The 15,328-nt window shown below is 39.6% G+C and overlaps 1 protein-coding gene across 2 annotated transcripts in view; it reads left to right on the forward strand.

Annotated features, from left to right (window-relative positions):
- The window catches only part of SMU1 (SMU1 DNA replication regulator and spliceosomal factor), a 32,524-nt gene extending 18,179 nt beyond the window's left edge, over positions 1-14,345 (forward strand). For both annotated transcript variants that reach the window (XM_024252496.3, XM_024252497.3), the window contains exons 7-12: positions 1,906-2,022; positions 2,653-2,780; positions 3,378-3,504; positions 6,319-6,486; positions 11,066-11,218; positions 11,933-14,345. In XM_024252496.3, the coding sequence (XP_024108264.1) occupies positions 1,906-2,022; positions 2,653-2,780; positions 3,378-3,504; positions 6,319-6,486; positions 11,066-11,218; positions 11,933-12,031 (792 nt within the window). In that variant the 3' untranslated portion in view covers positions 12,032-14,345. The remainder of the gene's footprint in view (positions 1-1,905; positions 2,023-2,652; positions 2,781-3,377; positions 3,505-6,318; positions 6,487-11,065; positions 11,219-11,932) is intronic.
- The last annotated feature ends 983 nt before the right edge of the window (positions 14,346-15,328 follow it).

Below are 15,328 nucleotides of genomic sequence, written 5' to 3' on the forward strand. Positions count from 1 at the left end.
ACTCCAGCCTGGGCAAGGAGCAAAACTTCGTCTTGGGGGAAAACAAAACAAAACAGAGTTTCGCCCTTGTGGCCCAGGCTGGAGTGCAGGGGCACGATCTCGGCTCACTGTAACCTTGGCCTTCCGGGTTCAAGGGATTCTTCTGCCTCAGCCTCCAGAGTAGCTGGGATTACAGGGAGGTGCAAAAAAAAAATTTTTTTTTCAAGGGGTTATATGTTCAAAAAAACAGAAAAAGTTACTCAAGTAGTGTTTTGCTCCTACACTTGTACCTCAGCTAGTCATTTGCCTTCCTTGGGCCAGCCAGGATTACCAGTTGCTTATGTAACTTTCCTGGAATATCCTCTGTGTGTGTTACTTATTATGTATCCTTTTCAAAATTTTGTAATACAGATGATAGCATACTATATACCCTGTTATACTTCTTGCTTTTGTAGCATATGTTGGAGATTATTGCTGTATTATATTACATTGCATGGATTGAACCATGATGTATTTAACCACCCATTTTATTTAAGATAATTTCCAATCTAACCTAATTGTAGTACTAATTCTATTTCTCTTATGAATGAAATTAAACATCTTTTTATATGTGAAAAGCCACCAATATTTTTTTATTTTACCAAAACCACTAATATTTCTTACACTATGAAGTCTGTTAATATCTTTTGCCCATTTTTCTGTTGGATTGTTCTTTATTGATTTGTAGGAGCTCTTTATATTTTAAGGAAATGAAGTTTTATAATATACATTACAAATATTTTACAATTTTGACTTTTATCTCTTGATTTTGCTTGTTTTGTTTTACAGACTTGAAATTTTTTTATATCATCACATTTATTCATCTTTTTTCCTACAGTTTCTTCTAGTACTTTAATCTTTTATTTTATGTTTAATTTTTGACCCTTCTAGAATTTGTTTAGTGGGATAAAGTTGGTATAGATCCAATTTAGTTTTTTCCCCAAATAGCTATTTACTAACTTTTATCCACTGATTTAAAATGTAATTTTTGACTGGGCGCAGTGGCTCATGCCTGTAATCCCAGCACTTTGGGAGGCTGAAGTTGGTAGATCACTTGAGGTCAGGAGTTCAAGGCCGGCCTGGCTAACATGGTGAAACCTTGTCTCTACTAAAAATATAAAAATTAGCTGGGTGTTTTGGTGCGGACCTGTAATCCCGGCTACTTAGGAGCCTGATGCAGGAGTATTGCTCGAACCCGGGAGGCAGAGGTTGTAGTGAGCTGAGATTGCATCACTGCACTGCAGCCTGGACGACAGAGCAAGACTCTGTCTCAAAAATAAATAAATAAAATGTAATTTTTATCGTAGAGTACCAAATTCCACTCTATGGGCAGTGGATTTATGAGTGATTTTTACTTTCTACTTTATATATTTCTTTATAGTTTGCTTTTATTTTTTAAACCAGGAAGCAGTCTCACTTTATAATTAGAAAAAAATAAGAAAGGTAATCCGTTTGAACAATAATGGATAATAAAAGAAGCATCACAAATAAATAGATTAGTCAGTAAACTGTTTCAGGAAAGGTAGCTGATGATTTGGAAAAAATATTAGTTTAGTTTCCCACATCATACAAAAATAGGTAAATTCAGATTTATTAAAGATGTGAAATATGAAACTAGAGAAATTTTGCCTAGAAAAAAATCAGTAAGTAAAAGATCTAGAGTAGTATGTGGGTATTTTTTATAATACTAATTTGAATTGTATAAAATTATTTATCCCCAGCAATATCACTAGGAACTACTTACTAGGAACGTGTATGCACGGCACTTCTGTTTACTTTGGGGGTTTAGAGTAGGTACAATCCATTGCCCTGGTTTTTGTGAGTTTGTAGAGAACTGGGGTCTTGGCTTTGTGTTATTTTGATAACTGCTAACCATTGTTTCTTTAGGATCTTAAGTACCAGGCCCAAGATAACTTTATGATGATGGATGATGCTGTCCTCTGCATGTGTTTCAGCAGAGATACAGAAATGTTAGCAACTGGAGCCCAAGATGGAAAAATCAAGGTATGGATTAGTGCCACAGCCTCTCATATGTAGACATTTTGAATGTTCTGCTATGGGGTAGTGTCCTACATATGATATTCAGCATAATAATAGCTACTGATTATTGAGCATCAGCTTTATGCTAATCACTTTACTTTTTCTTATGTAATCTTAGTAACTCTGTCTGGGTGATCCAATAACATGTTTAAGGTCACATACTTAGTAAGTGATAGATCTGAGACTTTAGTTCTTATGCCCTTTCTATTGTACCACCCTGGCTTGCTGTATAAAAATCAAAATAACTGACTTTTTTTTTAAGGGGATGGTCTAATAGCCAATTAGTTGTGGTTTGTATTTAATGCTAGAAATACATCCTGGGCTACAGAAATTGCAGAAATTGTCTCTGCTAAGTGAACTTAGAGTCTATATTTTTGTTTTAATAATTTACAAGGAAAGAGTTTTAAGTTTCAAAGGATTCAGTTACCATTGTACTACATGAACTAGACACATCATATTCAGCTATTAGCATGCATTTTTAATGCTGTTTCAGCACATTAGTGAGCACTGCATCTTGCTTGGCTCTGTGGGCTGTTAATAGTAGGACACTTTACAAGTTTTTTTTAATTCTTTTTTTTTTTTTTTCAAATAAAGGTGTGGAAGATTCAGAGTGGACAATGTTTAAGGAGATTTGAGAGGGCACACAGTAAGGGTGTCACCTGTCTAAGCTTTTCTAAGGATAGCAGTCAGATCCTTAGTGCTTCTTTTGACCAGACAATTAGGTAAGTAAAAATCCCAAAACTGCTCTCACTTGAGTTTGATATAATGAGGCCATGGAGGGAGGTACTCGTGATTCCTTATGCTTTTACCATGATGCTTTTACCATGATGGTGTGATATGGAGAGGGAACGTATGTGAGACCTTATGTCCCCAAAGTACAACTGACACTTGTTGTTTTGTCATTTGAGTCTTTACCCAGAAAAGACATTTGAAAGGGGATAGCAGTGATTCATGTTTCTCAGAGTATGGTCTTATGGACCTACCTGCATCATAATCACTTTAGAGGGTCTGTTATCCTCTAAAGGACCCAGCTGAGACCCACTGATCTCAATCTCCTGTTAACCTGTTTTTTAGAGGTCTATCCCTGAACAGAAGCTTGTGGTATTACTGGCATATTTTCTTCCAGCCTCTTTCTTTGCAAAGCTTTTGTTTGATTGTTTGATATAGTGAAAATTACACCATATACACAATCACATAGCCCTCTTCACTTAATATTATAACATGAGCTTCTGTAATTTATCTAAAATGCATTCAATCATTGGTCACAACCGTAAGATATTAAATATTTATTGTTCTTTTCATTTACTTTCATTTGGTAGAATTCATGGTTTAAAATCTGGGAAAACCCTGAAGGAATTTCGTGGCCATTCCTCCTTTGTTAATGAAGCAACATTTACACAAGATGGACATTACATTATTAGTGCATCCTCTGATGGCACTGTAAAGGTTAAGTATTTGCTATCAGTTTATTTTGGGATGTCTACCCCATCTTTGTCCTTTGAGGAGTTTTCAGTGGTGATAATGGGAATGATTGTGCTGTAGTAAACCTCTTTACTGGCTATTTTCGCCGTAATTGAGGTGAGTCTGAGACAACAACAGTATTCTGTGGGTAATTCCCATTGGCCTTGGGACCCCAATCTCAAACCTTTTCAATCCAAACAAACTTTATCATGTGTAGGAAAAGAGGAAGGGTGAAGAGTCTTAAACTTAAGCCATCCCCCATTCACAGATACACATGGTGGTTAAATCTGTTTTGCCATAGGTATGGTCCACCTGCCAACAGTCAAATTCACGAAAGGCTCAGTGGCCTAATAAATAGATCTCTTTTTTGTTGCACAGCCTCACTGCACTCCTGGTCCCCAAATTTAGGGCCTTCCTCTTCCTAGTAGCATTTATAGAGGAATAGGAGAGATGTTGAGTAAAACTAAGCCTTCTCCTAGATAGTTATTTAATAAGTAATTTGCTGAAAGTAATGGATCTTCAGTACCTTTAAAGATTTAGTTATTTGAAGAGAGGGTCTCATTTCCTAGAAAAGATATGAGAAACCCAAATAGAAAATTATTAGAGATCTTTGAGACACTGTATTTACATTCTGGACCTAATCTTTTTGAATTGTCTTATATGAGTGAGTACTTTGTGGCAGAAGATCTAGACATTTTAATAAAACATTTTAACACAAATATCTAGATATTTTAGATACATATTTAAGTATCTAAAATTCAGACAGCCAGGTGTGGTGGCGTATACCTGTATTCCTAGCTACTTGGGAGGCTGAGGTGAAAGGATCACTTGAACCCAGGAGTTTGAGGCTGCATTGAGCAATTTTCTCACCACTGTACTTCAGCCTGGGCAACAGAGCAAGAACCTGTCTCAGTCAATCAATAAATGTATGTATATATGTATGTATGTATGTCAGACCACCGTCTGAAATTGCTATTCATGATTGGAAATCAAACCGGAAACCTGAAGGCAGGAGATGTATGCTCCCTTGGGATGTATGGGGAAATCACACAGAGCTGTTAGTACTTCAGTCATGGGATTTGCTCTCATGCTATGCATATGGGCCTCACAACTTGTAAATGCCACTGGAAGATGGCTTATCTAAGGTTCCTTATTTTGTGGTCTTTCCCCCTTAGTTCTGCAGTGAGTGGGGCAAAGCGTGTCACTGACCTTTTGAATGGAAAACACTGGAAGGCTTAGCGTTCTTAATTCCTGAAATGTTCATTTTTTCTTCTAAGCAACTGGGCTTCAGAGGAGATTAGGGCAGGCGATAACAGTGTTGACACCAGGGCAACTGTTTTCTCCTGTTTATGGATATTTATTCAACATCTGCTTTGTGCCAAGCTCCGTGGAAGGTACAGAGGAAACATAGCAGAGTCCATGCCTTAGAGACTTTGTACCTGCTGAATTGAGTGGTATCAGGACAATGCTATTTAATGTTTGATCCATCCCTTCTCTAAGCACATCTCAGATTTCTGTGCTACCTGATTTAACCCTTTCAGTTCATAGAAGCCAGAAGGACAAGGTGAAAAGATAGACTGGGAAAAGTAATACAAGTGGCCAAGAGTAGCTTCCACTTCAAAGTTCCTCATGTGTGTGTGCTAACATTGTGACTTCCATTCAGTCATTGTCAGTATAAACCGTACATTGGAATCATTTGTAGCTTTTTAGAAAATGCCTATGCCTCACCCTAGACCTACCACATCAAAATCTCAGGATAGAGTCTCAAGCTAAAAAGCCTCTGTTTGAGCCAGGCTTAGTGGCACCTGCCTGTAGTCCCATACTCAGGAGGCTGAAGTGAGAGGATCGCTTGAACTCAGGAGTTTAACACCAGGGGAGGCAATAGGGCAAAATAGCGAGATCTCATCTGTTTAAAAAAAAAAAAAAAAGAAAAGCAGTTTTTGTTTTGTTTGTATTTTATTTTAATTATTTTAAATAGAGACAAGATCCCACTATATTGCCCAGGCTGGTCTTGAACTCCTGGCCTCAAGTGATCCACCCGCCTTCGCTTCCCAAAGTGCTGAAATTACAGGCGTGAGCCACCATGCCCGACCCCCTGTTTGGTTTTGATATCCAGACAAGGGTAGCTTTCTGGTTGTTTATGACAGTAGCAGTGTTGACAAACAACTAATTTTAAAGAGAGAGAGCTCTATTGGCTAAGGAAAAATGTATGAGAAAAGATCATAGATTTTTAAAAGTTTTTTAGTTTGTGACTTTTGTTTTGCCAATTAATCAACAAATACATGATGAATGCTTACTCTATCACAGTTGATCCTCTGTGTCTGGAACATGGATTCAACCAATCACAAATTGAAAATATTTGGGGAAAAAGAAGAAAATTCTACAAAGTTCTAAAAAGCAAAACTTAAATCTGCCCCATGCCAAGTACTACGTTGAATCTATACAAAGGAAGTGGTGTGTGGGCATTGTATTAGGTATTATAAGTAATCTAGAGGTGATTTAAAGCATACAGGAGGATGTGCATAGGTTATATGCAAATACATCATTTTATGTATGGGGCTTGAGTATCCTTGGATTTTGGTATCTAAAGGGGATCCTGGAACCAATTCCCCACAGATACCGAGGGAAAACTGTATATGGCAGTGCTGGATATTTGATTGGACCTAAAATCAAGTAAGAAACTTTTTTCCGCTGAATCATTTCTATTCTTTTTTAGTAAACTGTTAATATTTTAAACCCTAAAACTTTAGAAATTTTTATACCTAAAAAAGGTTTATAACTTAAATTTCTGTGTGGTAGATCTGGAATATGAAGACCACAGAATGTTCAAATACCTTTAAATCCCTGGGCAGCACCGCAGGGACAGATATTACCGTCAACAGTGTGATTCTACTTCCTAAAAACCCTGAGCACTTTGTGGTGTGCAACAGATCAAACACGGTGGTCATCATGAACATGCAGGGGCAGGTGAGTGTTCAGAACGTATCCTTGCACAGAACCTGTGGGCCATTCCCAAATCAGCATTTCCTGGTCCAGGCCCACCCTCCCAATAACCAAATTTGGGTTCATTTCTCTGTAAACTGTATAAGCTGTATTTGTTTTTCAGATTTATTTATAGCTCCGTAAAACATCTCTTTGGTATTTCAAAAGTGATCTCCTTTCCCTTGGGTGTTTGTATATTAAGCACTTTCATCCTTTGGATAAATGAAGCTCCTATCTGTCTTTAAGCCTCCTTCAGAACCTCACTGAAGATTTTAAGATAACAATGTTTGTCTGAGTTAGGGGGATACAGTGTAGTATGGATTACCAACTCAGGACATCTCCTAGCTACCACGATCTAAAGTGGAACACTAATAGGAGAAAGGCAGCAGCAGTGTCCTCAGTGTATTTTTAATCAGAAAACCTGCAAAGTTCTGAAGGAATCTCACTTTTGTGGACTGTGAAGTAGCACTGGGGGCGTCAGAAGCATCAAGTTTGAGGACTCAAGCCCTAGGTATGTATGGTAGTGCTATTGGATTATTGGCCTGGACACTTGGGGATCTTGCTGACCATAGAGAAGACCCAGGGGCTGGTGTGTAGTACTCTCTTTCCATTCTTTGAGTTCTGTAACTGATGGAGTAGTAGTTCAGAATCCATAGCTGAGATGGCTGGTCTGCAGTATCTTTTGGGCCACTGCACAATAGCTACAGCTGCCCAGTACCTCTGCTGAGCACACTTCACAGTTCTGTGCTTGACTTTTTAAAATACTTTATTTTGAAAAAATAATTTTAGATTCACATAGAAGTTGCAAAAATAGTACAGAAGAGTTCCTATGTTTCGCTCTCTTCAAATTCCTCCAATGATAACATCTTATATAATGATAATACAATGATCAGAACTAGGAAATTGACATTGGTACAGTTATTAACTCTATTACAGATCTTATTTAGATATAACCAGCTTTTACATGCATTCTTTTTATTTATTTATTTATTTTTAAGCAGGGATATAATCATTCTGTAAAGTTTCATTACATGTATAGAGTCATGTAACCACCATTACAATCAGGATACACAACTGTTTTTTTTTTTGAGATGGAGTTTTGCTCTTGTTGCCCAGGCTGAAGTGCAATGGCGTGATCTCGGCTCACTGTAACCTCTGCCTCCCGGGTTCAAGCGATTCTCCTGCCTCAGCCTCCCAAGTAGCTGGGATTTCTAGTAGAGATGGGGTCACTCCAAGTTGGTCAGGCTGGTCTCGAACTCCTGACCTCAGGTGATCCACCTGCCTCGGCCTCCGAAAGTGCTGGGATTATAGGCGTGAGCCACTGCGCCTGGCTAGGATACAGAATGGTTTTATTCCCAAAGAAACTCTCATGCTACATCTTTATAGTCACGTCTTCCCCATAACCCTAGCCCCTGGCAACTACTGATCAGTTTTCCATTGTCATAATTTGTTGTTTTTTTAAAAAATAGACTTTTAAGAGTAGTTTTAGGTTCACAGCAAAATTGAGCAGAAAATACGGAGGGTTCCCATATTTCCTCTGTGCCTCCCACGGGCACAGCCTTCCCCACTATCAGTATCTCGTGCCAGAGTGGTACGTTTGTTACAACTGATGAACCTGCATTTGGTACATCATTAACACACAAAGGCCATAGTTTACATTAGGATTCACTCTTGGTGTTGTATGTTCTGTAGGTTTGGACAAATGTATAATGGCAGGTGTCTACCATTAGAGAATTGTACAGAGTAGTTTAACTTCCCAGAAATTCTCTGTGCCCTTTCTATTCTTCCTCCCTCCCCACTAACTTCCGGCAACCACTGATCTTTTTCTGTCTCCATAGTTTTGCCTTTTCTAGGAAGTCATGTAGTTGGAAACATAAAGTATGTAACTTTTTCATTTTGACTTCTTAATAAGATGCATTTTTCTCCTTGTTTTTTCATGGTTTGATAGCTTATTTTTTATTTATTTATTTTTTTTTAGATGGAGTCTCACCTTCTCCCCCAGGCTGGAGTGCAGTGGCGCGATCTCAGCTCACTGCAACCTCCAGCCCCCGGGTTCAAGTGATTCTCCTGCCTCAGCCTCCCAAGTAGCTGGGATTACAGGCGCCTGCCACTGCACCCTGCTAATTTTTGTATTTTTAGTAGAGAGAGGGTTTCACTATCTTGGCCAAGCTGGTCTTGAACTCCTGATCTCATGATCCACTTGCCTCAGCTTCCCAAAGTGCTGGGATTACAGATGTGAGCCACCACACCCGCCTTTTTTTTTTTTTTTTTTTTTTAAGTGCTTGATAACATTTATTTATCCAGTCATCTACCGAAGGACATCTTGGTTGCTTCCAAGTTTTGGCAATTATGAGTAAAGCTGCTATAAACATCTATGTGCAGATTTTTGTGTGAATATGTTTTCTATTTCTTTGGGTAAATGCTAAGTAGTGTGATTACTGGATTGTATGGTAAAGTATGTTTAGTTGTAAGAAACTATCAAACTGTTCCAAAATGGATGTATCATTTTGTATTCTCACCCTTGGTGAATGAGAGTTCCTGTTAACTCCACATCCTCACCAGCATTGAGTGTGGTCAGTGTTCTGGATGTTGGCCATTCTAATAATAGGTGTGTAGTGGTATCTCATTTTAATTTGCATTTCCCTAATGAAATGTGGAAATCTTTTCATATGCTCATTTGTCATCTCTATACTTCTGGTGAGGTGTCTGTTTCAGGTATTTGACTTATTTTTCAATTGGGTTGTTTTCTTACTGTTGAGTTTTAAGAGTTCTTTGTATATTTTGGATAATAGTTCTTTATCAAATCTAGTTTTTACAGATATTTTCTCCCAGTCCATGGCTTGTCTTTTCATTTACTTCCTTTTTTGTTTTTGAGGCAGGGTCTTGCTCCATTGCCCAGGCTGGAGTGCAGTGGCATGATCATAGCTCACTGCATCCTTGAGCTCCTGGGCTCAAGAAATCTTCCGGCCTCAGTCTTCTAAGTGGCTGGGACTACAGGCACGTGCCACCATGCCCGACTTTTTTTTTTTTTTTGTGGAAATGGGGTCATGCCATGTTGCTGAGGCTGGTCTCAAACTCCTGGCCTCAAGTGATCCTCCCGGCTTAGCCTCCCAAAGTGCTGGGATTACAGGACTGAGCCACTGCATCTGGCCTCATTTTCTTGACAGTGGCTTTTACAGAGTAGAAAATTTTAATTTTAATGAGGTCTAGCTTATCAGTTATTTCATGGATCATGTCTTAGGAGGTGTATCTAAAAAGTCTTCAAACTCAAGATCATCTAGATTTTCTTTTTTGTTATCCTCTAAGAGTTTTATATACAGTTTTGAGTTTTACATTTAGGTCTGTGATCCATTTTGAGTTAATTTTTGTGAAGACTGTAAGGTCTTTATTTTATTGTATCTAGATTCATTTTCTTGCATATAAGTGTCCAATTATGGCATCTCTTGTTGAAAACACCATCTTTTCTCTATTATATTGCTTTTGCTACTTTGTCAAAAATCAGTTGAGTGTATTTCTGGGCTTTGTATCCTGTTCCATTGATCTGTTTGTTCTTTTGCCAATACCACACTGTCTTCATTACTGTAGATTTGTAGTAAATCTTGAAGTTGGGTATTGTGAGCCCTCCAACTTTGTCCTTCTCTTTCAACATTGAGTTCGCTATTCTGGGTCTTTTGCCTCTTTGTGTAAGCTTTAGAATTGGGTTGTCAATATCCACACAATAATTTGCTGGGATTTTGATTGGGATTATATGAAATCTATAGATAAAGTTGGGAGGAACTGACGTCTTTACCATATTGAGTCTTCCTGTTCATGAACATAGAATATCTCTGTGTAGTTAGTTCTTTGATATCCTTCATCAGAATTTTGTAATTTTCCTCATTTAAATATTGTATGTATTTTGTTAGATTTATACCTAAGTATTTTCACTTTGGGGCTGCTAATGTAAATGGTATCATGTTTTAAATTTCGAGTTAATCCCAAGCCCTAACCCTTGGCAACCACTGGTCTGTTTTCCATTATTATAATTTTGTCATTTTGAAAATGGTATAGAAATGGAAGCATATAGTATGTAAACTTTTCGCCTTTTCAGATTGATTTCTCTCAGCTTGGTTTATGATGATTTTAATGTTGTATCAATAGAGCAAGCAAAGTCTCAGAGACTGAGTGTCATCCTGCATGGGGAAAGCTTCTCATTCTGTTAGAGGAAACTGGGGAGCAGATATCCAGAAAGCTTTGAGAACTACTGGTATATTGATTTAGAAAATTGTTTTTTGTATGGCAATGAAATTTGCTTAAAGGTAATATGTCTCTTTAGGGCATGATTGGTGACGTGGGATGTATGAATTCTAAATTTTTGTCTGCCACTTAGTTTAGACTACTTATCTATTGAATATTTCCCAGGCAAGGGGAGTTAGCACATGATGAACAGGACTGGAGATCTAATTACAAATGATAGTAAACCAAAGTGCAAAATAACAATGTAAAAATGTCAGTTTAAAATGCTGCACATGGTTGAGCTGCTACTAATCCTGATATTTTTGTCTTGGGGTGTGGTGTGATCTAGATTGTCAGAAGCTTCAGTTCTGGTAAAAGAGAAGGTGGGGACTTTGTTTGCTGTGCCCTCTCTCCCCGTGGTGAATGGATCTACTGTGTAGGGGAAGACTTTGTGCTCTACTGTTTCAGTACAGTCACTGGCAAACTGGAGAGAACTTTGACAGTGAGTATTACTTACTAAGTTCATCTAAAGAAATATGGTAAGCCTTGTGTCTTTCTGAACTCTGAAGTATGTGCCTTTTCCAGAGCTATCAATGTGACCCTCAGTATAAAAAATGTTGTTTTAAAACATTTAGCTCCATGTCAAATTCAAGAAGTAAAATTAATGTCAGCTGCTATGATGATCCCCAAATCTCAGTGGCTTAACACTATATAAGTTTATTTATTTTTATTTTATTTTATTTTATTTTGAGAGGGAGTCTCACTCTGTCACCCAGGCTGGAGTGCAGTGGTGTGATCTCGGCTCACTACAACCTCTGCCTCCTGGTTTCAAGTGATTCTCCTGCCTCAGCCTCCCAAGTAACTGGGACTACAGGCACATGCCACCCCTCCTGGCTAATTTTTTGTATCTTTAGTGGAGACGGGGTTTCACCATGTTGGCCAGGCTGGTCTTAAACTCCTGACCTCAAGTGATCCACCCGCCTCTGCCTCCCAAAGTACTGGGATTACAGCCATGAGCCAGTGCGCCCAGCCTAAAGTTTATTATTATGTCACAATGTGATGTGAGTTGGAAAACCCTCCTCCATCTTTCTCCTATGCCATTTGGAATATGTGGCCTCCCAAGATCTCTTTTTCCCTTCCACCCACCTCTGGAAGCCTCATCAGAGTGATTTATTGCAGATCTGTACACCCTAACCCTGTGCTTTACGTGTTCCAGGTGCATGAGAAGGATGTGATTGGTATTGCACATCACCCTCATCAGAACCTGATTGCTACCTACAGTGAAGATGGACTCCTAAAGCTCTGGAAACCATAATTCAACTTTTCTTTTTAAATCAGCTTGAAAGCACGTACTTAAATGAAGGCATATTCATGTAATGTGCTTTTTTTTTTTTTTTTTTGCCAGCTTTTCTAAGCAAATAGATTGTCTGAATTAGTCACAGAATAATTTTGTGAAAATTCATGTTTAAGTAGCAACTACCCTTCCTTTTTTTATATATTTTTAAGGTATTAGTTTATCTTCTTCTAATTGGTACAGTCACTTAATGTTTTCATTAATCTTCTACCTGGAGAGTGAAATACTGATATTTCTAGAAAAAAATTCTACTCCTTTTATTATTTGAAATGCTGAGGAAAATGTCCCTCCCATAGTAAAACTTGTAAATAAGGAACTATATCATATTCAGTAACTGTGTCCTGTTCCATCTTTTTTTTTTTTTTTTTTTTTTGAGATGGAGTTTTGCTTGTTGCGCAGGCTGGAGTGCAGCGGCACGATCTTGGTTCACTGCAACCTCTGCCTCCCAGGTTCAAGCGATTCTCCTGCCTCAGCCTCCCCAGTAGCTGGGACTACAGGTGTGCGACACCATGCCTGGCTAATTTTTTTGTATTTTTAGTAGAGATGGGGTTTCACCATGTTGGCCAGGCTGGTCTCAAACTCCTGACCTCAAAGGATCCACCCGCCTTGGCCTCCCAAAGTGCTGGGATCATAGGCGTGAGCCACCATGCCCGGCCCATCTTTTTTTTTTTTTTTTTTTAAAGATGTTAATAAACTTTATACCTTTCTGGAGACTTTGTTCTAAAATGTAAATACATGCTCATCTAGTTAACATATTTACTTAGAATGTGGGAGGAGGAGTGACATTATTATCCCTGAATCTCAAGTACAGCAGAAGTGAATTCCTGGGATAGGAGGACAGACTAACATGTAAAAAGGCCAGGTGATGCATAGGTTCTCATTTCACTGCCCTCAGCCTTCCTCTCCTTCTGAGCTGTGCCTTCTCACATGTTCAGTCAACTCCAGGGAATATTGTCTCCATCTTCTGGATAGAACTATTTGCAGGATCCGTTACAAGAATTCAGAGTTTTGGCATCTCCCCTTTGTATGTTGTAGGAGAAGGTTTGGCATTGAAAATGTGCTGTTGTTCCAAGGAAAAATTAGCAAAGGACTTGAGATTTAGAAAAGTCTCCTTTGTAATGTGCATCATTACCAGTTATCTAAAGAAAAACATGTAAAAGCCAACAAAACCCTTGAAAATATTTTGCATATGGATGTCTGTTTCATGTTTCAACTGAAGATGTATAGAGCACCTCTGATGAGGAAGATACCATGCTAGGCAGTACTTTCAAGAACGTGAGTTCTTATTTCTGCAGGCCTTTTGTGCCCCCTTTTAAATGTTAGCATTTATTAGGTACAAACTAGTGGGGAAGGTTTTTTAAAAAAGTTTTGCAGTCTTGTAATTTACCTTTTTAAAAAATTGATTTTATTTTTCTGAGATGGAGTCTTGCTCTGTTGCCCAGGCTGGAGTGCAATGGTGCCATCTCAGCTCACTGCAACCTCCACTTCCCAGGTTCAAGCGATTCTCCTGCCTTAGCCTCCCAAGTAGCTGGGACTACAGGCGCATGCCACCATGCCTGGCTAATTTTTGTATTTTTAGTAGGGGGGGTTTCGCCATGTTGGCCAGGCTGGTCTTGAACTCCTGATCTCAGGTGATCCGCCTGCCCTGGCTTCCCAAAGTGCTGGGATTACAAGCATGAGCCACTGCGCCCAGCCTTGTAATTTACCTTTGATGGTGACCTGAAATGCAGTATGATCCTATATGTGGCACGTAGTAATTTGCTGAATTAATTCTGGGCAGCACTAAGAAATCCCTCTTTCCCAGTCATATTCTATAACACATTTCCCATTTGCCACAAAACCTGCAGCTTTTTGGCCCAGGTAATGACATTTGCTACCATTTTGATGATTTAAAAATGGTCGTGGGAGTTGAACATAGTCATGAATTCAGGATTCCTGAGCATGTAGACAGTCATCCCAGTGGAAAGACGTTCACTTAAGAGAAGTTTAAGTTAGAAAGAGGAAACAGTTTATGCTAAAAAATTTTTAGAAAAATCCTTGAGAATTTTTGATTTAATCTTGACCTCATGAAGCTGGTAGTTATGATATGCACAGTTTGTACCACCATTTATGAAGATGGAGAATCTAGTCAGCACGTGTTGGTTTATTCTAGGAATTTTTATGGAACACTTCTGTTGCTGGCACCAGCTGCTGAATATGGTTAAAAAAAAGACTCGTTTCTGCCTAAACATAGGGAAGAAGAGCAAATTAAAAGGAGTAATTAAAACTGATAAAAGCTCAAGTTACCTTTCTGATGATGAGAGGCGGGGCAGTTAACGCCAAAGGGTTGGGAAAGGCTTCCTGGAGGGACTGGGGAGGGGGCCGTCTAAGCACAGGGAACCTTCCCGGGGACTCCAGTGTGGCATAGCGGCAAGGGATGTGCTGGGCAAAATGATAGGTGTCTTGGGAGACCAGGCAAAGAGAGCTGGATTAGGAGCCGTTAAGTATATATTTTTCTTCTTTTTAAATAAAATAATGCACTGGGTGAACATGTAAACGCTAAGTTGAAAATCTGCCTTTCCCAGGTAACCCTTGTTAATCTTTCTACAACTTCATTTCGTACAAACCTGAAAAACACAGTGATTTTGTCTTTAAATGGGCACACGCTCCTTACACTCCTCGGCGCCTAGCCTTTCTGAAGCCCCACGCGGCCCTCCCTCCAGCACTGAAGGCTGGGACAGCCCAGCTCCCCTCCAGCGCCAGCACAGCCAGACCGCGGCGGGGTCGGGCCGCGCAGGCGCAGGGCCGACGGCCGGATCTGGGGCGCCGCTGCTCCGGGTGGGCGCGAGATAGGAGTCCCATCTTGGGTCCAGGGCCGGTAGAGCCCCTTACCGGGAGTAGGGAGACTGTGAACCCGCCAGAGCCAACTGTCAGGGCCTGCAGACGTCGGGTGACGCCACTGTTACAAAATTGGCGGTCACATCGTGTTAAGGGCCGGTGGCAGCGGCTGCGCGAACGGGAGTTGGCTGCCGGGAATCAGTGCGTACTTCCTTCTGAATTGGGCGTGTGCAATCGGTTCCTAGGGAAGTGCTCTGCTGCAGCCACCAGATTTAACGGATGCTGCTCTCTAGCACTTAACATAGAAGCTAAACTACCTGGCGTTAAAATTAATTCCATGAGCATAAGGACATTTGTCCTATCCCCCATTCTGCTGTTGAATTAATGACGAAAACATTGCGCGGAGGTATTTCGGGGTAGTATGGCTTTTTTTTTTTTTTT

The sequence above is a fragment of the Pongo abelii genome, chromosome 13 (assembly GCF_028885655.2).
Source record: "Pongo abelii isolate AG06213 chromosome 13, NHGRI_mPonAbe1-v2.0_pri, whole genome shotgun sequence".
NCBI classification, from domain to species: Eukaryota; Metazoa; Chordata; class Mammalia; order Primates; family Hominidae; genus Pongo; species Pongo abelii.